General features: G+C 39.8%; 1 protein-coding gene across 9 annotated transcripts in view; it reads left to right on the top strand.

The window, feature by feature from the left end:
• The first annotated feature begins 3,721 nt into the window (after nt 1-3,721).
• Nucleotides 3,722-22,966, top strand: part of prom1b (prominin 1 b) — a 32,848-nt gene continuing 13,603 nt past the window's right edge. For 4 of the 9 annotated variants that reach the window (XM_088342052.1, XM_088342050.1, XM_088342049.1 and 1 more), the window contains exons 1-13: nt 3,722-4,367; nt 15,514-15,575; nt 15,673-15,699; nt 15,784-15,989; nt 19,568-19,688; nt 19,759-19,822; nt 19,894-19,983; nt 20,375-20,592; nt 20,666-20,740; nt 21,037-21,100; nt 22,318-22,326; nt 22,419-22,578; nt 22,657-22,809. In XM_088342052.1, the coding sequence (XP_088198178.1) occupies nt 4,094-4,367; nt 15,514-15,575; nt 15,673-15,699; nt 15,784-15,989; nt 19,568-19,688; nt 19,759-19,822; nt 19,894-19,983; nt 20,375-20,592; nt 20,666-20,740; nt 21,037-21,100; nt 22,318-22,326; nt 22,419-22,578; nt 22,657-22,809 (1,523 nt within the window). In that variant the 5' untranslated portion in view covers nt 3,722-4,093. The remainder of the gene's footprint in view (nt 4,368-15,513; nt 15,576-15,672; nt 15,700-15,783; nt 15,990-19,567; nt 19,689-19,758; nt 19,823-19,893; nt 19,984-20,374; nt 20,593-20,665; nt 20,741-21,036; nt 21,101-22,317; nt 22,327-22,418; nt 22,579-22,656; nt 22,810-22,966) is intronic. The other 5 variants (XM_088342054.1, XM_088342051.1, XM_088342058.1 and 2 more) reach the window with 2 other exon arrangements.

The following is a 22,966-nucleotide window of genomic DNA, read 5'->3' as shown; positions in this document are numbered from 1 at the left end:
TCGAACCTTCGACCTCTTGATCCCAAGACGAGCGCTCTAGCTCCTGAGCCTTAAAATAGGGTTTTAAAAAAAGACCTCACCAAATTTGTTAAGATTTCGCTTTAAATGAATATCCGTCATCAGCTTGTTTCCCCTCCATAAATTACCTTGCTAAGGTTAAATGATCGAAATGAGGAAAATTTGATGTTTTGCACTGACGTGATTATATACCAGGGTAGATTATAACTCCTAATACATGAAGTAAACAGTCATACATGTTGACGTAAGTGAATCGCATGAGGTCACTTTTGCGTTGTTTTGTACTTCATATGTTTCGATCAAATTTTGCATTTGAAAAGCAATCGTTTGTGTTTCCTCATGCTCGCCAAGTGACTATGAAACATTGTGCACCCTTATACAAATGTCAGGTTTTTGCGTGTAGATGATGTATTTTTAAGGCATTTTGGAACTACGACTTGTACAATAACGGTTCTATGACATATTGTATCTGAAACAGCTTATTCAGTTATGCAAATAACTGGGGATGTGTCGTTCACAGTTCACTAGTCAGTCGGTAAATAGGAGTCACCACCGCTTCAAGTGCCTCTGACTCTATTTTAGATTATTTATTTTCTAGAAGTCTATAATCTAGATGGTTTTTTGATTGTTAAATTATGTTATTGAAAAATGCTTCTACAGTGGGTAACATATGTTTTCACAGTTAGCCATATCCTTCATAAATACTTAAGCTAGCTCAACTGAATGCAAATTTACATCTCAACCATACCAGAATGCATGATTGTGATCTATTTCCCCTCAATTGTTTGAATTACAAATAATGTTACTGATGTTTATTTTGTTCGGTGTGCATGTGTGTGTGAGTGAGCTTTATCTTCACAGAAGAATAAAAAAAACATGTTTTTTGTAACGCTTACAAGTGTCTTAGCGTCTTTTCAAAAAACAAAAAAAACAAAGTCATAGTAACTAACAATGTCTGGAGAAATGTCTATAAGTTTGGACGCATTACTGTAGTTACCAAATACCTATGTAATTAAAGAGATGATGCTCAATATTTGGGAAGATGGACTAGTGCCAGTCCTGACAGAGCATGAGCTTTTATTTGATGCATTTTATTTTGTTAATGTGCTTTAATTATAATTTATGGAATATAGTAAACCCTTGTGGCGGCACGGTGAATGAGTGGTTAGTGCATCCGCAGCACAGTTCTGAGGTCATGGGATCAAATCTCCAGTGCAGAGTTTACATGTTCTCCCCGTGCTTGGGGGGTTTCCCCTGGGCACTCCCATTATCCAAAAACATGCATTTCAGGTTAATTGGCCAATCCAAATTGTCCCTAGGTGAGCGAGTGAATCTCTGTGTGCCCTGGGACTGGCTGGCAACCAGTTCTGGGTGTCCCCTGCCCACTGCCCGAAGATAGCTGGGATAGACAGGGATAAATAAGCCGTGCAGGTAATGGATCGATGGATAGTAAACCACAAGGGTTCCAACAAGTACCCACAGGCTTATCTATGAAGTAGAAATCTTCATTTTTTTACAATTATATACAACCCTGATCATACGCTCAAGCATTTTAAAGAGCTAGTGGGTTAAATGTAACCACTAGATGTCACTAATTTGTAGTCTAAGCTGAAATGAGTGCTACAAAGCACAAGGAAGATTACAAACTAAGGAGACGCAAAGTGATGAAAACTGCACCAGTTTACTTTAACAATGTGCTCAGTCTATTGCAAAGAAAACAATAATGAAAATAGGAAAGGGGTAAAGAAACAAAGGCAAATTAGGGAAGAAAACCAATTAAAAAAAAGGTGAAAAATAAAGAAATGAAAGAAAAAAAAGAATAAAACAGGAAAATAAAGGAAAAAGAAGAAAACGGGTTAAAAGAGAAGTATAAAGGGTAAAAGAAAGAAAAATAATGAAAAAATAAGAAAAGAAGCAATATGAAAGAAAAGGGAGAAAAGAGAAGAGGAAAGCTATGAATAAAAGTAGAAAAAAAGGGAAGGTAAACCAAAAATGTTTTCTGTTTTGTTGTTCCCGTAGCAACAAGATGGCGGAAAATCGTGTCAGCACCCTCTAGGTGAGACTCATGTTAGGTCATATAAACTCAAAAATTAAAAAAAAAACGCAAGTTGATATGATAGCTCATTAATTTTTGCTCATTATCCAAATCAATTTTGTCTTTATAAGGGTTTTTTTTACCACTAGGAGGCGCTAAATAATTCGCACATCCATCCATTTTCTGCACCACTTATCCTCACAAGGTCTCACAGGCTTTAAAGACATGTTTTTTGTTTTTAAACAAATAATTTGTATCATCAGGTAGAGAAGAAACGGAAAAACGGAATAAATATAACCATTTCAAATAATTTCGATTTTCTACATTTTCCATGAGGACAGGTGAGGCAAATCCTCTCTTGCCTCCCCTGACCTGCACGTCACCGAACTCAAGGGAACAACTGTAACCCATTTATTTTATTTTTTTTTATTTTGGATGAAACAAATATCAAATATCAAATGCATGGGGGTAGCGCAACATTTTTTTCTGTTTTTTTTCTTGTTTTGTTTTCATTTTATTAATTTTTTCCTATTCTTTTTTTTCTGTTGTTTAATGATTTCCTAGCTTTTATGTCACGGTCGCCGTGGCGACCAGTCTGCCGCGCCCCGAACTCAAGCTGTAGCAGGTCAGCTGATTGCTGGTCTGCTACTTAAGGCTGGGTTGTGGGTTTGGCGGGCGCTGGCTCATTACACATTCCCTGGTCTGTTATGCCTTGTCCTGTTTTAGTTTAAAACATTGTCCGTTCTGTTATGCCTTGTCCTGTTTAGTTGAGTTGGAAGAATCAACTGTTTGTTTTGTCATGTCCCAGAGTTTTGGACAACTTTTATTTTTGTGAATAAAAGTTTTGGATCGTTACGCAATTGAGTTCTCCCTTCCAGCCTCCGTTCCGGTCCGGTCACCCCTTCCACTCCACCACGCCTCGTGACAGCCCCCTTCCACTCCGCCTCGTGACATTTTAACTCCTTTATTTCTTTTGTTTTCCATTTTTCCTTCTTTGTTTCTTTTTCCGTGGCTTTTTACTCCCCTGTTCTTGTTTTTTTCTCTTTTTTTCTACATTTCCCCCTTTTTCCTTCTTTTTTTCTGTCTTTTTTCTTTTTCCTTTTTCTTATTTCCTGTTTTTTTACTTTCTGTTTTTCCTAACTTTTACCTGTTTTGTTATTCCTTCTTTATGTTTTCTTTTTTCTCTCTTTTTCTTTTGTTTTTTCTTCTTTTGTTGCTTTTATTGTTGTCTTTTTTTCTTTTTTTGTTGAATTTCCCCCTTTTAAGTCATTTTTATGATGTTACCTAATAATTGGTAATATATGGATTCAAACAACAAAAACCATCTATAGAGCCGCCTGGAGCCGAAAGAGCCAGCTGTTTTTTAGTAAGTAGAGCCGAAATAGCCATCACTTCGACAAAGGGATATGATGGGAGGGGCTGCTCCCTCCGTGGGTAGTGATGCACCCGCACAGTGTGCTGTAGGGGGCAGGAGAGTACACGCTGATGTCCGCTGACATGCACAATATTATATGAATGGGATAGCATATGCGCTGCCCAGACTGCCATCATTACTATGTCCACTTTTCTTTGGGTGGGCAGTGCATGTCCGTGGGTGGGCACCGCCCATCTCTATCCCTCTAGCAACTCTTCTGCTGTTTGGACATGCCCCAAACCTTCCAATGTTTTCTATATTTGATTTTTTTTGCTTTTGCCCCTGACAAATATAAGTATGTTTATTTCTCTTGTCTTTTTTTGTTTTTATTTACCTCCATTTTTTGGGCGAGCTAGTTTGATGACGTTCCCCGGCCTGTGTCAAAGGGGATTAAGAGCTCAAGCGGCGGGCAGATGAGTGACAGGCGGCCCACCGGTGACACACTGTTCACCCCCTTTCGTCGAAGGAGCCGGGTATCCCGGGGAAGATGCTCGTTGAGACGGAGAAATTGAAAAACAGTTCAGTTTAAGTGTGAGGTCTGAAGCGGACAGGTGTCTTCTCTTCCCCGGACAAGGCGTCGCTGGACTCCCGGATTTAATTGGTGTTTTCCCCCTCTTAACGGAGCCATGTTGTGGACACGGTGGCTGGTCCTCCTGCTCTGTTGGTGGGGGTCTGTTGGGGCCACAACCCCGTCCCCCGGCGGCCAGAACCAGAAACCTAACACTGGAGGGGACCCCCGCCGGCAGCGCTCGCCCCCGCCGGTGGAGCCGCTGGATTTTGGCTTCGTACCGGCGGCGGTTTACGATACTCACGCCTACTATGAGCCGGGGGCAATCGGGATACTCTTCCACATGGTCCACGCTTTTCTTTACGTGGTCCAGCCCAATTCCTTCCCCAAAGGTCAGATTTCTAAAAGTTCATTGAAGTTATGAAATGATTTAATAATATTATTACATACCTGTCAAGCTCCAGGGCTCCATGCCCTTACAAACTGTCGTATTTTCCCTTACAAAATACAAAATAATCATACACCATATTTTTTCCCATACTTGTTTACTTATGTAGTTTAACATGTTATATTGTACATGTTTTTCGTTATATTATATATATTGTTAATTCATATTTTGTTGTGAGATCCTGAGTTGCTCGACATGAATGAGGTTTATTATAAAAAAAAAGTTCAAAGATTAAGTAGCTTGGTCGTTCACCGTAGAAGGAAAAAATACATGCAAATATAACTAAGTAGAATAATACATTTTCTTATTCAAATTATGAATTCATTTTCTGCATTAAATTATTGTTGGTAATACACTGATTAAAGGGATAACCACAAACCTGTCTTTTTTCATTTTCTCATTTTGTACTTCCTTTTTTTCTCAACTTCTTTATACAACATAATACTTCGTAATATAATGCATCAAAGCAAGTGAGCCGTTTGAAAGCCGGCTCTCTTTAACGAGTTGAGCCGAAAAAGCCAGTTCTCTAAAAAGAGACGGACTTCCTTTTACTACATCAAACCGCTCGCTTCGTTTCCAACGGAAAAAAAACATACCGAGATGGATGACTTGATTGATTTGCCGTTTCGTGATAGTCGGTGTATACCGGATGGTACCCATCATTGACAAATCTGCCTTTTTCCGTACAGATTTTCTTGTACGTCGTACACGTCTCAAAATGCATAATAAACGTACTTTGTACGGCAACACCGTACAGGTTGACAGGTATGTTATTATCGCCTTTTCAGCATTCATCCTCTGTGCTAATTGTTAAAAAAACACATTTTAGTCCAATGGTTCGCAAACTACGGCCCGCTGGCAACATGCAGCCCATCAGACTTTTTGTCTCTACCCTGCCACTCAAAAATGATCAAAATTTATTAATAATATATATGTAATGGTACATAAGGTCCTACTAATTAAAAATATTTTTTGTGCCAGCATTGTCCCTTTGTATGTCTACATCAATAAAACTAAAATGGAAATACTACAGGAATACTACATAAATACTACAAAACCAAATATCAAATTTGGTGCTTCAAAACAAGGAGCTACTATATTATTTTGCTTTCATTCTGAAAAGAAAAAAACCATGACTATGAAATGAAATGAAGGTTCTATACAGTTGTACTATAATACAAAAATATTACACCACAAATACCACACAAATACAATTATATTAATATTACAAAAATACTAAAATACAACAGAAATACTACCAAAAATCATCCGCAGATATACTAAAGAAATACAGTAATACTAAATATTAGATTTAGTGCTCTAAAATCTATCGATCTATTATATTATTTTTCTTTAATTGTGAGCGTTTCAAAACCAATTTGATAAAACAAATCTGTTTTAAAACAGATACAAGGATTCTTCTTCTTCTTCCCTTTAAAAATCAAGTAAAAATTACCCTTCTTTTTATCTCTAGGCTGGGTAAAATTTGGAAGGAAAAGGGTTCTTTTTGCTCACTTCAGTCCCATAGTTTTGTCCTCATTTTTGTTTGCATGACATATTACAGCAACATCTAGTGGACAAATGTAAAACACTTTCCCTTTAAGAACAGCATAATGTTTTTATCAGCATGGAAAACCCCATTTGGCCCAACCTTACCGGGACCTTAGCTTTAGCGGCCCCCAACTCCATTGAGTTGAAGACATCTGATTTAAATGATGGGCAAAAACGAATGAACTATCATACAAACGTTTTTTTTTAATAGTCTTAAGGTGAGAAATTTGCATTTATATAACATAACATGAGCCTACAGGTACCATAAAACCAAAAACATCAAGACAGAAACATAAGAATAAAAATGGTGCGGTGTGATCACTTTGAGTCTCCGTAGTTTCTATTCTTTCTCTTGCTTTTCAGCACTAGTTTTTTGAATGTACGACACAATGCAAATAATACACTCTGTCCCTTTAGAAATGATTCCCTGTATCAGTTATATGTATATTAAAGCTTAAATTATTATGGTGTCTAAAATGCATTAACTTAGAATAATTTGTTGTCACTGGGACTAAGGAGGTAATATAGTTCAACATGTTGGTTTATATTTTTGCTCTAATTTAGGATTTTGTGTTAGTTTCAAAAAATAACAAAGCTAATACTTTAAATAAGACTTTTACTATAGCATAGGGGCTGAGTGGTTAGTGTGTCGGCCCCCACAGATCTCTGAGGTCCAGGGTTCAAATCCATCTACCAGCTTCCCTGTGCAGAGTTTGCATGTTCTCCCTGCTCACTATTGGTGGGGACACATTCCCTACACCCATGGTAAAGCTCCGCCCTTGATCCGCTACCATCACAAATGGGGGGGTGGATGCATCCCTTAACCGCTGGGGTCTTAGGGGCACCATTTCCTGTCGAGTGTCTTGGGCAAGTACAGCCTGGTGGCGCCCATCCCTCTCCAGGCCAAATAATCTGCTACCCCCAACTAAAATGGATAAATATTACAGTTACTCAGCTGATCACTGAAAGAAAGCAAAAGATACCGAAGAATGGCATATTTTTGGGCAAAGATATAAGTGGGCTATTTCCTGCAGGACCCTCGACATGGTCTCATGGCACAATATTTGTAGTTAAGTCGTCAAATCTTGATTCTCATGTATGCAAATACCAAATACTGATACCATTAGTTGGTAAAATACCCTTCCCTTAGCAAAAATGACACATTTATATTCCAACATGTGTTCTTTAATTCTGTCTATGGAATAGCAAAATCTAATTACTTTAAAATCAGGTTCCTGATTGTTATATAGCCACTAGAATGCAGAAGATACTGGTATCGGCTACAACTTTGTAGGTTTTGTCTCGGCATTGTTGAGGATATAGCACATTTTTTACTAAGTGACACACATAATATTGGTTTTGACAAAACAATGATTTCTCAATATTGGTGGGGACAGGTCCCCTACATCCATGCCCAAACTACGCCCTTGATCGGCTACCATCACAAGTGGGTGGGTGGGTCGATCCCTTAAGCACAAGGGTCGTAGGGGCACCATATCCTGTGGTGTGTCTTGGGCAAGTACAGCCTAGTGGTGCCCATCCCAGGCCAACAAATATCTTAAAAAGGCTGGTGTCAAAACTGATACTGATACCCAATATCGGTACTCACCAATCCAAGGTACCGTAGTTAGAACTGGTCAGTGCACACTATGAGTTTTACTTTTACAAATTATTCACACTCGAATAGGTCTCTTTAAAATACGTTATGTTCGACAGATATGGTTTTAGCAGAAATCTGATTTTAGTTTAGCAAAATAATATATAAATATTTTTCGCATTTTCTAACACAATACAGGCCAAATCGAAAACTAAATTATCATTAAAGTATGTTTTATATCATGTTTTTTTCCATAAATGTTCTGCTTTAGACCTCATAAAACTGACATTATTTTAGTTCACCCAATTAAACAACCGGTCTCCAAAATAACAAACAGATTCATCCATTACGAAAATAGTCGTTTGTTACACAAAGAACAGGATTTGCTCAACTGTGGTTGGTTGGTTGGGTTAGTTATATTCCAGGTCAATATTTATTAGGAAATCCAGAAATTGGATTCAAGAAAAAACTACTTAAACTTCCAAAAATATGCCAATTTATCAACAGTATACACAGTATGTAATACTAATAATGTTAACTAAAATCTTGACACAGAAATAAATAACATTGTTTCATCTGTGAAATATAATTGACACTTTGAGTGTTTTTTTTAATATAGATACTTGATCGGGTGCATAGTTTTTAAAAATGTAGGTCAGGACCAAGTAGCCCACAAGTTCCAATTTCATGTTTGTCTGATGTCATCGTTGAGGCCATGACAATACTGTAATCACGTGTTTTATGTTTTTCAATCTATAATGAACAATTTAAGATGTTTGCCCAAGACACACCACAGGTAATGGTGCCCCTACAACCCTAATGGTTAAGGGATCCAACCAACCAACCAACCAACCAACCAACCAACCAACCAAACAACCAACCAGATATGTTTTTTTTTATATTTCTAATCCAAAATCCTTATTAAACTGTATGCCAGGTAGTATTTTAACTCTATATAAACAGTTTTAATGATTAAACAAAATTGATTAGTCAGGACTTAAATTTCAAACTTACTATTTGGTTGCTTTTTAAAGCACGGCTGGCTATCGAGAACAACCTGTAAAAACAACATGGCTGCAGACATGGATGAGCAAATTTACAAAAGTGCAGTGATGCCAAATCGGCAAATGCTTTATAACTGTGAATAACAATGTTTTGAACCATTCTGCATCCCCCCAAAATAATTTCGTCTTGAATTTTTTTCCAATATTGTGTCCCCTGATTAGCAGATGGACACAGTAGCCCACACGCAAAATCCAGGTGGCATGTGCTGCTACCTAAACAACAAAGTCCAAAAGCACTGAGGATAAAACCGTGCACTATTTACACACTGAGGCTGTTAACATACTATTTACCCAACTGTAGATAATACACGTGCATCCTGGTCATTATAGGTTCAATTTCATTAGGACATCAGTATTTTTTAAATAAAAATACGTTATTTACAGAATGCATTGGTCATCACTCTTAAATCCACTACTCGTGCATATTTGTTATCTAGTTACATATGGTCCTTTAACACTGTCTCTTTTGATTCCTAGTGGACTCATTTTACCATTCTGTGCCAAACAGAAAAGTATTTCATCGAACCCCTATATTTTAACAACCAAGGGTTAATGAAGGCATACATTACTCATCAGCCTGTTCAAGAATGCAATTAAATAATGCACATTTGATATGGTAAGATTTCAAAATAGAGAACGGTGCTTTACTTTCTGAATGACATTTTTGGCTTAATAACTCGAGTCAAGTCATGTTTATTTGTATAGCCCTTAATCACAAGGAGTCTCACAGGGCTGCACATACCACAGACTTTTGCAAACTACAGACTACTATGACACCGTCCCCTGATCTAAAACCTACATGAGGGTAAGGAAAAACTCAAAAACATTCTCAGTGACCAATTTTCATAATCTAACAAAATCCATACGTTTAATTCAAATGTCAAACTTTTTCCACAAAGATGCGTATTATCAACAGTAATATGTCTCAGAACAAAATTGCTGACTTCTAGGTGTGTTTTAGTCATTGGGATCTTTACTTTTTTGATGCATAAACTTAGCTTTCGGGTGATGGTTCTGTTGTTGGGAGTTCCTTTCTCTAACTTCGGGTAACTCTATTTCTGAAATATGCCAACAAAATAGCTGCTCCAAACCAAAAGTTGCCTGCTAATTCTTGCCAATGATGTTTTCGTTTTCTTATAAAGTTTATTTGTAATTATTTAGTCATCTATTTTTCTAACAGTCATGTCAACCATTTGATTGTCAAATCAGGTGTTGCGTTATAAACCTATTGATTATTTCTAGTCCAAAAAAAAAATCACCAAAATTATTACTTTAAACCAAAATGTCTCACGTGCTCTTCATTTTCAGGCATCAGTTTTTATATCTTTGTTTCGAAAATACCACCCAAATTCATTTTAGTTGTACAATCGGAACTGAGGAATCATTTTTCATACTTTTCTGATTCACAAATCTAGAAATGTCCTCCCAAACAGCTGCTACAAACCAAAATGTCTGATTTACTATTTATCATTTGGCATTAAAGTTTGTTTTAAAATCTTACAATGTTCTGGTTACGATACACATGTTTGCAGGGTTTCATAAACGAATATGATGATCATATTAAAGTGAGCAGCAGATCAATGGCAGTCAATCGTGTTGCTGTTGTTAAAACCGACAACAAACTGCCGGGCGGGAACCTCGTAGATGAATTTTAGTCACGCCACGATCAAAGCTGCCCCGCATCTGTCATTGTGTATGTGAGTAAGTGGTCACGTTGGTGTGTTGACGAAGCGCAATAGGATTGGAGGCCTTTAAGTTGCAGCCATTTTTGGTGCACGGGGTTAGTCCAGCTCCGCTGGACTAATCAATTAACAGATCAGCGATTAGGGGAGGCTTTCCTAAGTCACCTGCATCACTGCGTAAAACTTTAATCCAGCGGAACCATATGCTTCAAGGGCCAGGGAACGTTAGGCCCTCAGGTTAACACAGGTGGGCTAAACCTGTGGTGTTGTTGGTTAGATTGTCTAAATACCTTATAGGTATCCGTACAAGTATTCGTCAGGAGCAGGATTCCATTGATTCTAATTATTTATCCATGTTTGTGTTTTTTTGTAGTACAGTACCTTTATTCTTAGCTCAGTTTTCATCTGTTTCCACTTTAGTTTTATATTAACTGTAAGGGTACTATTCCCCAAAACAATACTATGTAATTGCCAAATTAACATAATTTGCTAGTAGATATTGTATTAATCTTCTTAATAAACATAAATTCCATGCAACGAGTCTGTTAAACTTCTGATATTTAGACCAAGGACCTCAGATGAGTGGGTTAGATATTTATATTGGTTATCGCTCTGATATCAGCTCAAAGAACAGTATCTGGTTTAATCAGAGTTCGACCAAAGTCTCCGGTATGAGCATTAAAATACAAGCATTGTAATTTTGGCTTTAGGTTTTCTTTCCAACAAATGTATAAATATTGGACAAAGTGAAGCACAGAGGGGGAGGACTAAAATTAAGGTTGGTTATATTATTTTGAATCAATTCGAGGAACTACGATCGTTCGAGTATAAATTATATCATGCGCAAGAAAAAACATTAAAAACAAAAGCAAGTATAGTTCCTACAGCTTTCTGATCATATGATTTTGGTATCATACAATACTTCGGCTGTATATCGGAAGTGAAAAGGTTCTATCAGAACAACCCTTGGCACGTGTACTGAATTTAAAAGGAATTAAACGAGCTGCTCCAATTGGCCGAAAATTAGGTCTGATGTGCTTACTCCCACAACAGCGTGAGCATGAACTTCTAGATGGACACGAAAACCTAATAAATTAAATGGCATGTTTACTGTTAAGACTGCATCTTCCTTAGATTTAAAATAGTGGATGAATAAAGGTCTCATCTGTCTACCAACCACTGGATTTAGTTTCTCTGGGTTATGATAAAAGATGCTTTGGCCCTTGCCCCTTCCCTTAAATCCGTGTTTGGTATGGTTTGCAACAAAGGAGCTTTTGGGGCTCTTTCACTTGTGTTAGGATCCTTATCTTTCCGTAAAACACACACACACATACACACGCTCACACAAACAAACCAGATAGATTAGTGGATTACCATTCACAGAGCTAATGCTAACCTGCTGAAAGTGCAACTAGTGCAGATGGCATTGTCAAACATACACACATTTGTTCAAGCAGCACAGAAAGTGGGTCATTCCCATCGTTTTATCTGTTTGACGTTATAATTGAAATTGCTTCTCGATCCGTGGCACAGTTGGGATTGCATTTCAGTTTTCAACAACAATTTTCTGGAAAAGGAATTCAAGATAAACAAATTCCCCCAAAAGGCTGTAGTTACTTTTGTTCCTTGGTATAAGAAAGAAAGCAATATCAGACATTCAAAATCGATTCCTTTATCGTAGCACTTGAAGTAATTTGATGGCTGCATAAACAAACAAGAAAAGGTAGTTCTAAGGTCATGTAGATGCCACGCTGGGTTGCACAATGTCTGGTAGCTATCTTTTGTTAATCTGTCCGAGCTGGTCAAAGCTGAAGATTGTGCCAGACTATATTTACTCTTTACTGGAAGACACTGCTAATGTGCAGGGTTGTTTATGTGCTTGAATCATTAAAGGCCTGTTGCTTTGCTGCCTCACGCGGTAGCGGGACGGATGAGAGACTTAAATAATTTGTTTTTTGCTTTCCGATTAGGTGAAATTTAGTTAAGACGTTCAAATGTGTTAACGTGACTCTGGCGTAGGGCTCCCGCCTCCCCTTTGCACGTTTCATTTGTCGCATTTTCACCTCCTAGCGGGTCACTGAACTAAGCTGTCTAAGCTTAGCTGTCTTTCGCAGCTAATGCTAACTAAGAACCTGTAAACGTGAAAAAAAATGCTAAAAACAACAGGTGCTTCCTTTGTGACTCACTTGTGATGCACCTGTAGACCTGAATGACCCTCAATGTTTTCATAGCCAAACGAAAAGGTTTCAAGAGCACGTACAATGGAACCTTTACCGTTTTGGTTCAAAATATTCATTTTGGGGAGCAGATATCACCCAAAAAACAATTGAAAATTTCTTATAAGTTGGGGAAAAGAAAATTACCCTTCACATTGGTTTAAGGACATCAAACTGATCAATCCCCTGAAATTGCACAATACCAAGAACATTTCATGAAAAAATGTATCCTGAGTGGATGCCTAATTACAGTGAAAATATAGTTTTCCTGTACAATGTTCAAACTGTTGTTGTCAGATTCAGATATACTTTATTGTCATTCTGGTACACGTGTATACAGAACATAATGTTGATATATTTGGCCATTTTCTCACATTATGAAAATGTAAACCATATATGGATGTATAATAGTAGATCTCTCATCTCATTAGCTGCACCGCTTATCCTCAGTAGGGTCGCGGGGGTGCTGGAGCCCATCCCAGCAATCATCGGGCAGTGGGCAGGGGACACCCTGAACTGGTTGCCAGCCAATCGCAGACAATAGTAGATCAATCATTTTAAATATATGAATAAAGTACAGTCGTGCAAGAGGAGAATTTGGGATAGTTGTGCAAAATGGGCAGTAAGGTAAAAATATGTGCACAATATACAGTACATAGCGCAGTAGTGCAGAGGAGAACAAATGTGCAATGAGTGATAGGTACTCTGAGATTTGCCAGTAGTGCCAGGAGAAACAGATTTGCAGATTTCGCATCTAAATAGGCTTGCTAAATATGAGATTGATCATTTAACAGTCTACAGTAATGTCCAGGGACCAATGCTATTGCAGAACGTGGCGGTCCTACATCATACTTCTGACCAGAGCCCCATATGTTTTATGATCAAAAGCAGGATTTTCAAAAGTGCACAAAAATAATGAAGCATAATTCTAAGCAACAATGATATAATGTATATTTCTTTTAAAGAATATCAAAGTCTTTCTATTCAGGTGACCTATTAGTGTATGTGCGTGTTTACCTGCTGAGTAGCTGTGAAGGGAGGCCAAGAATCACTGCACAGGTAAGCCAAACGTTGGCTGACCTACATAAACATGAAGACAGCTGGACTGGAAACATCACTGTGGTCTATTTTCTTTTGATGGACCAACACTCATTTATCTGCTGTAGTGTTGTGGTGTGGGCAAACTATGGCTCGTGGGTCAGATGTGGACTGTCAGGCTTTTTAACCAGGCCCACCAAATGAGAATGGTAAAAACATAAGGATAATATGTATACAGTATATAACAGAAAAATAAATTACTACTCATACAAAAAAAAGCTTTTGGGTGCCACTTTTGTCCTCAAATATCTTTCATGAGGCATTGATGATTGACTCAAGGCCAACATTGAAATAGATTGCTACATTTTTCTGTACTGGCATTTTTTTAATCATGTTTTTCTTTTACTTACAAATCAAACTTCTGAGCTAGGTCTACAGTATGGCATTTTTAGTTTGTCAATGCATATTATTAAATTTAGTGCTTAAAAACAAGTACCTAACATTATTTTTCTCTAGTTGTGAGTGTTTCAAACCAATCGAAGTTGATGAAATTATTCTATTGATAAAACAAATACAAAGATAAAGCAAAACATGTCATAAACCAGAACAGGATCAGGACCCAAATGCATGACGTTCTCACACAAGCCCTTTATTTTACGGGAAATGGGGAGTCATGTATGTTAGGCAGCGGTCTGGCGTGGAAAGACAGAAAACCAGAGACCGACAAGATATATTCCAATTGCCGATATCGGACAGATGGGGGTGATACCAGACAGGACGGGACAGACTGGATTGCTAATAAAACAGAATATCGAAATAAAACAGGACAAACTAGACGGGAATGAAAATGGGAGAGAATAATAAACGGGAAAAAAATAGACGGAAACAAAACTGGAAACCAAAATTAAACTGGACAAAATTAACCGGAACAATACCGGACAGAAAATACCAGGAACAGGACCGAGTCAAAACTGACGTCTTGCGAGGCAGAAATTCGTTGACGGGCTGACAAAGGAAAAATGAGAGGACTGAGCTTAAATAGACGGAAAGCCAATCTGTCAATGAGCCGCAGCTGGCGCCACACGGGCGGGGCCAACTGGGCGCCGTGGCAACCGTGACACAACATGTATATATGTCACAAGCCAGGAACGGAGACAGGAACCAATATCGTTCCTCGTACTCAGTTTTTATTCATGAAGAGAGCAGTGCTTGCATCCACGATCCGATGATCGTCGGTCACAGGTAGCTGATGGCAGGAACACGGAAGTGGCACTTCCGTGTTGAGCGAGGGTAGTCGTTGACAGAGAGAAAACAGGTCAATGGCAAGGACAGGGGAGCAAAACAGAAACGGATCCAGAAAAGAGGTTGGCAACAGGTATCAGGCAGGAAACAGGGCAAAAAAGGTCGATGGCCGGGACGGAGGAGAAAAACTAGAAACGGGTCCAGAAAAAAGTCGGCAACAGGTATCAGGCAGGAAAACAGGGCAGGATAATGTTGGAGAGTACAAAAGCTTGCCTAGCTGAGAGCATAGGTTCGCAGACGGTCTGACGGCTTCCTTTCGGAAGATGGGAGTTTGAAAAGAGTTCAACAGCCAATCAGGACCCGTGGCTTTTGGCGCCAACGGGGCAGCCGCCGGTGCCCCGAATCAGTAATCATGACAATATATGTATATTCATTCATCTATGTAAATGAGAAGAATTGTATAGGTCTACATTACCTTTTTTTCTCCTGAATTGCTTATGTATGGGATCCGAGACTATATATCTGAAAGCAATCATCGTTTTCGTCTTAGCCTGTCCTCTTTGCGACTGAAAGAGTTCACCCACTCCTGCCTTACCTTCTGGTGGATGGTTCTAACGTACTTGCATTTCCAAAAATAACAATTGTTCCTTTACTTGCAATTACCGCCTAATCACCAAATCGTGTTTTTTTTCCTCCCCAGACCTTATTGTTAAAGTCATTAAGCAAAATATGGGAGGAATTAAACTTGAAGATTGGAGAAAGGTTGGTGGTCTGTTTCATTTGTTTACCCTATCAATGTGTATGTCACAGTTGAATAATAAATATTGCCTTTTTCTAAAATCTCATACAAATGACGCAGCCTGATAACGTCGTCCTCCTGCTCGAGGTATGTACAACAAAATTCATTACAACAAACTTTAATGTCTCATCAGGGCAACTAACAGATGTTGAACCTCTTCCTGCTTAACAGGGGACTTACTACGAGCTGGGCTTTCTGATTTGTGCCACCATCGGTATCTTGTTCGTGGTCCTGGTCCCCGTGTTGGGAATGTGCTTCTGCATTTGTCGTTGCTGTGAAAATTGTGGCGGAGAGATGCACCAGAGACAAAGGAAAAATGCAGATTGCCGTCGGGGCTTCTTCACCGCCACCCTTATCGCCACCACCATCTTCATCATGTGAGGACGCCGAAGCAATTTGAGCTAGCTACACTCTAAATACGTAAAAGTAACCCAAATTAGGTCCAAAATTGTCCAATCCACCACTTATGGTATTTTGATGCACTATTTTGAGGTCCACATTACCGATTCAGAGCAGAGCCTGAGGACTCTGGGTTGGGCTCTCGTATCACTGGGGTTGAAGTCACCGAGGTTGTCAAAAAACTCCCCGGTGGCAGGGCCCCGGGGGTCGATGAGATCCCCCCAGACTTCATTAAGGCTCTGGATGTTGTGGGCGTGTCATGGTTGACGCGCCTCTGCAACATCGCGTGGACATCGGGGACAGTGCCTCTGGACTGGCAGACTGGGGTGGTGGTTCCCGTCTTTAAGAAGGGGGACCGGAGAGTGTGTTCCAACTACAGGGGAATCACACTTCTCAGCCTCCCTGGTAAGGTCTATTCAGGGGTACTGGAGAGGAGGGTCCGCCAGGAAGTCGAATCTCGGATTCAGGAGGAACAGTGTGGTTTTCGTCCTGGCCGTGGAACACTGGACCAGCTCTATACACTCTTCAGGGTCTTTGAGGGTGCATGGGAGTTTGCCTGTCCGGTCTACATGTGTTTTGTGGACTTGGAGAAGGCATTCGACCGTGTTCCTCGGGAGGCCCTGTGGGGGGTGCTTCGGGAGTATGGGGTACCGCACAGTCTTATCCGGGCTGTGCGGTCCCTGTATGCCCGGTGCAAGAGTCTGGTCCGCATTGCCGGCAATAAGTCGGATTCGTTCCCGGTGAGGGTTGGGCTCCGCCAGGGCTGCCCTTTGTCACCGATTCTGTTCATAACTTTTATGGACAGAATTTCTAGGCGCAGCCATGGCGGGGATGGAGTCCGGTTTGGGGGCCTCAGCATTGCGTCACTGCTTTTTGCAGATGACGTGGTGCTGTTGGCTTCCTCAGCCCGTGATCTTCAGCTCTCCCTGGAGCGATTCGCAACCGAGTGTGAAGCGGCCGGGATGGGGATCAGCACCTCCAAGTCCGAGGCCATGGTTCTCAGTCGAAAAAGGGTGGTATGCTCCCTCCGTGTCGGGGAGAAGGTCTTGCCCCAAGTGGAGGAGTTCAAGTATCTTGGGGTCTTGTTCACGAGTGAGGGTAGGATGGAACGGGAGATCGACAGACGGGTCGGTGCAGCGTCTGCCGTCATTCGGACCCTGTACCGGTCTGTCGTGGTGAAGAGGGAGCTGAGCCGAAAGGCAAAGCTCTCGATCTACCGGTCGATCTACGTTCCTACCCTCACCTATGGTCATGAACTTTGGGTCATGACCGAAAGAACTCGATCCCGGATACAAGCGGCCGAAATGAGTTTCCTCCGCAGGGTGGCTGGGTTCTCCCTTAGAGATAAGGTGAGAAGCTCAGTCATCTGGGAGGGACTCGGAGCAGAGCCACTGCTCCTCCGCGTTGAGAGGAGCCAGTTGAGGTGGTTTGGGCATCTAATAAGGATGCCTCCTGGACGCCTCCCTCGGGAGGTGTTCCGGGCATGTCCCACCGGCAGGAGGCCCCGGGGGCGGCCCAGGACACGTTGGAGAGACTATGTCTCTCGGCTGGCTTGGGAACGCCTCGGGTCCCGTCGGATGAGCTGGAGGAAGTGGCTGGGGATAGGGACGTCTGGGCTTCCCTTTTAACGCTGCTGCCCCCGCGACCCGACCTCGGATAAGCGGAAGACAATGGGTGGATGGATGGATTACCGATTCAAATTGTTTTGGTTATGATAAACGTGTAACTACATTTTGTCAGTGCTTAAGACAAAATAACCCTTTTATAGGCGTCTTTTACACAGAATGAAATTATTTTAGTAAGGGGAATGGTTTCAAAAAATCTGATCCGATATTTTATATGAAAAACAAAAAATATATAAATTTTGGAGGGTAAAACAAATTCCTTTGAAGGGTTCAAACACAATGACGCACTTTTGGAGAGGTTGTAAATTGAGGGTTTATTTTTGGCCAGTTAGGAAAACCGTTAGGGTTGATTTAAATCAAAACGGGAAAAAAATGCGCAAGCTCATTTCTTTACACATTAAAATAACCCTAAATAGGTAAATAAATAAATAAATAAAAATGTGCTTGTCACTTTTGGATCAACTTAATCTAACTCTTTGATTTTTATTGCACACAATAATCCAATTTAGTTTTTTTTTATGAACAAACAACACAATTTTGTGCAGGGTTTAAAACACAATGACCCACTTTTTATCTCTTTTTGTGGCGGTGGTTTGTAAAGAAACCTACCAAAAATGGTTCGTTGCCACATTTTCCAGTTCAGTTTTGTTCGAGATATTTTGATGTGTTGTATTTATTTATTTTTTACATAAAAACACAGATGTTTTGGATTGTTTTGTCCAACAACCTATGAAGTTAAGTCATGTTTATTTGTGTAGCCCTTAATGTCAGGACCAGAACGGAAACAGGACCCAATTGCGTTACGTTTCCCACAAGTTTTATTGAATAAAAGCAGAAGGGCTGCGCCCACGATCAGGTGTTCGCTGGAGGCGGGAAGCAAATTGATCTCGTACTCAGATTGTGATCCGAACATGGAAGTGGATGCCGGGACAGGAGAGCAAAAACGTGGTCGGGGACAGAAAAGGGTCGTAAGCCAGGACGGCAGAGCAGACGTGGTCGGGATAAAAAAAACGGGTCGTAAGGTGGGAGGGGAGAGCAGACGTGGTCAGGAGCAAAACAGGTCGTTGTCGGAGACAGACGGGAGCAAAAACGGGACAGGTGGGAGTCGAAAAAGGCTTGCCTAGTATTCACTGAGGTTCGCAGACAGTCTGACAAAAGGGGATGGACAGGACTGGGTTCAAATACTGACAGGGAGCCAATCAAAACCCTCAGCAGTTGGCGCCAAATGAGCGGGCACAGCTGAGTCACATCAGTCATCATGACACTTAATCATAAGGAGTCTCAAAGGGCTGCACAGACCACAGATTATTGCAAACTAGAGACTATTATTACACTATCCCCTGATCTAAAACCTACATGAGAGCCATGAAAAACTCCAAAACTTGAACATGAGGAAAATGAAGAAACCTTGAGAAGGGACTGCCCATGAGTCAACTTCATCAGTCACTCAGATTTGTTTCTCCAAATTGGGTTACTTTTGCCCGAGCTGGTTTTAGATTGTTTCAAACAACGGAAAAGGTTATCATTTTTGTGGTGCACTGAATGAAATAGGTAATTAAATTACTCAATTAGAATTTCTTATATGGATGCAATTAGAGTATTTACATCCAGATATATATTTATTTAAAAAATTACAGTTTACAAACACTTAACACATCTGTTGGCTTCCAGATTATTTTATTGTGTGCAAAACACTTGACAAATTAAATTCAGTAATTGTTTTCTTAACTTATTTATGTAGGGTACTTTGTTTAAATGTTTTTTAATCAAATATGTATAATATAGTATAACTGCACACCCCCTGCGATAGGTGGCAGTGTTTTTCTCATTTTTAAAGTATGCACAAGATACACAGCGATTTGTCTGCAAAATGTACTTCTTACTGTACAATATAAAAAGGAATATAATGATGTATGTACTGTATGTCTCAGTATTGGGGTACTTGTGGCCTACGCAGCGAACCACAACTTGAGCTCCCACATCAAGAGTACTCGACGATTAATTAATACCAACATCCGAGACTTGAAGACATTTGCCAACAACACGCCCGCGGTGAGTCACTTCTTAACTCATTTAAATGACACAAAAAGGGCAAAATTAAATTTATTTTACTGTCTTGCAGCAAATTGAATACATGACAGCGCAGTACACGACAGCCAAAAATAAAGTATTGTCCGACCTCGACAGTAAGTGTATTTTTATGGCAGATGGAGCAAATGCCTTTGATTGTCTGGCTTTAACCGTATTGTTGTTGTAGACATTGGACCTTTGCTAGGCGGGAGGATTCACAGTCAGCTGGAGAAGGAAGTTGTTCCATCCTTGGACACTGCCCTGCGAATGGCAGGAGGTACATGCTTGCTTGTTTAACTTTTCTAAAATAGGATACAATGCATTCTTTTATTAAATATATTTTTAGATTTGTTCTGTTATTTGATCATGATTTATACATTAACCAGACGTGACACCAAATCATCATGTTACTGTTCAAATGTGTAAAAAATACATTGTCCTCTTTTTTTCAACTTTTCTTCCAAAGTTAAAGTTGAGAATGCGATTAAAGGTAACGAGTCATATTATAGATTTGTGTTTGTGTCAATGGAAATGTTAGGAAACAATTCTTGTGACGTGGTTTTTGTGGTGGTCCGATCATACTTGTGCCCCTTTCCTCATGTTTCCATCTTTTTGGGGTTCCATATCGTTGTTTAAATGTGTATTTGATGAAAAATGTTGATCTGCAGCCATGCGTGAGACAAAAGAGGCACTGGAGAATGTCAGTTCCTCCCTGCAAATCCTCCAAGAAGGCACCGATCGGCTCAAGGACAGTCTGTCCACAGAGCGGGCCTCACTATCCAACACCTTGTCCGACCCGGCCTGCACCAACGGTGCCGTTTCGCCAAGCTGCAACGCTATTCGCTCCACGCTCTTCCAGCTGGGCATCAATGCTGACTTTTCAAAGGTAGAATCGGAGCGAGATTTCATAATGACTGAAAAGAATACTAATATAGACACTCATTTACTGCTTTTTTCAGCTCCCAGATGTTGACTCCGCTTTGGAGAATGTCCACACAGTCCTGCAAACAGACCTCAGCAACATTATACAGAAGGTTAAACTGCATCCACTTTTTCATAAATATCAAAGCAATTTTGTGATTCACAAATATAAAGAATGTTTTTATAAGCATCAAAGATTGTCATTTCGTTAACTTAATTTTAATGTTATTATTTTGTATACAAATACATGATAAATATAGTTTGGTTTGGCAGTTTTCTAACATTTCTGAACCTTACATTTTAGGGGGAAAAACCCACATTTAAAGATATTTCATGTTAAATCACACTAACAATTTTGTTAGCCCATTTCAGTTTCCAACCCATGTTTTTTTTCCTTTCTGATGTTCAGGGCTACTCGTCCTTCAATGACACGCCGCGGCTGGTCAAAGAGCAAACCAAAAACATTGTAGCAGGTACACAAAATGCTTACGTGTCTGTGTACAAGGAACCCACTTGGCATTAGATTTGTTCCTCCATTATGTAAGCGTAAAGGTTATCTGAAATATTGAGTACCAAATGTAAGCTTTGCATGCACAAAACAAGTTTCAGCATGCACAAAATGTGTTTTGTAGTAAAAACTTGTTAGGTCAACCTAGCGCTACATTGCCCATCTGTTGTCAACCAAAGGACATTTTTTAGGTTAAGTACCATAATTTTCATAAGCGCAAAACATTTTTTGTGCAGAAAAATCATACATGATGGGCAACATTTCACATTACGCTAACCATATTTTCTATAAAATAATTAATTCTATATTAAAAAAAGAAAGAAAAAACATACATAAATGGAAATGCACTAGAGAAAAAGAATTGTGCTGTTTACCACATATACTAAAACTGTAAATGTACATGTATGTACTGGAACAGATTTTTTCAGAACAGTGCCTTTTAATATAGCATCACTCTTCCTGGACGAAAATGGAGTAGATCCAAGCAAATATCTAATCATTACCTAAAAATTAAATCATAACCATTCCTTAGTGTGGGTGCCATGATGAAGGGGGAATGATTTTAAAATAAATAACAATTGGTGATTTTATTTCTTAAAGAAAAAGTAGCCTATGTTTCTTTTCAGTGATTTTTCATCTCTTAAATTTTATTTCTACTTAGTGTGCCACTAAAAATCCACAGACAAGCCACAATGTTTTATAAATTGATTGGTTCAAAACCTTAAAAAAAAAGTAGTGGATTATAATCCTAAAAATATGGTTCTCATTTGATATTACGCTCATGTAATTGTGGCACAGATCTAAAGGCATAAACCATGGATTTTGCATTGGATACGTCCCAAATCAATTAATACTCAAAATGAGTCCTATTGAGTGACTGGCACGTCACACCTATCTTTGTAAGGAGGCTAGTGTCCCTTTCTTTCCGCCTAACCTTACGTTTTGAGGAAGAATGAGACAGTCTTGGTCTCCATGTGAGTGTGTATTGCTAGAGTAAGGATCAAAATAAAGGGGTTGGGGGATTAATGGGATTGAGACTCAAATGGCTCCTGCCTGAATATCTGCTATATAAACTGAATTATAGTTCACTGTACTAGTATTATCAATTTTTTCACGGTATTCACACACTTTTTTCTTCTCCTATCTTCATTTCTTTTTTTTTGCCGGACAAATAACCTGCAGCGTTACCTCGTGAGTGTTGCACGTTAACCATACAAAATGATGTTTGATTCAGTTTTTCATATTACTTACACGTGTTTGATGTGTGGTCTTGTGATTTAAAGGAGTAAAAGGGATGCTTGATAAAATTGGCTCAGAAATCAACGGCTTTGCCAAAATGTTTCCGGTGGAGGCATCTCTGACCAACTTCACAATATTCCTCAGTCAGGGACAGAAGAAGATTGAGTCCTACTATGCACAGATTGACCAGATTGATTTCTACAGGTTTGACACAATTACGATTGAATATTGAGACACTGACTTTTGAGAGTAGCGCCTCAAGTCTGAATAAATGTTCTTCAGATGGATCGGCTGTGTGGCGGTGCTGTGCATGGTGATCCTCATCCTGTCTTTCAATATTCTGGGCCTGCTGTGCGGCACGTGCGGCTACGATAAACAAGCTACGCCCACCACACGTGGCTGCCTGTCCAACACGGGTGGCAACCTGCTCATGGCGTACGTACCTAAACATGTTTGCAGCATTGAATGAATCCGAGCAAGAAATCAACACAGGTTCACAAACATTTGTTATTCGTTGTCTCTCGACAATCGGCCTCTGTTGCCTGCTCCACTTAAGGGGTGACTTGACCACTGACGTGCAGTCATGGGAGGC

The sequence above is a fragment of the Urocampus carinirostris genome, chromosome 8 (assembly GCF_059441175.1).
Source record: "Urocampus carinirostris isolate Australia breed hairy pipefish chromosome 8, RoL_Ucar_1.0, whole genome shotgun sequence".
Taxonomy (NCBI): domain Eukaryota; kingdom Metazoa; phylum Chordata; class Actinopteri; order Syngnathiformes; family Syngnathidae; genus Urocampus; species Urocampus carinirostris.
The sequence above is the reverse complement of the archived record's forward strand: the minus strand, read 5'-3'. Positions and strand labels throughout refer to the sequence as shown.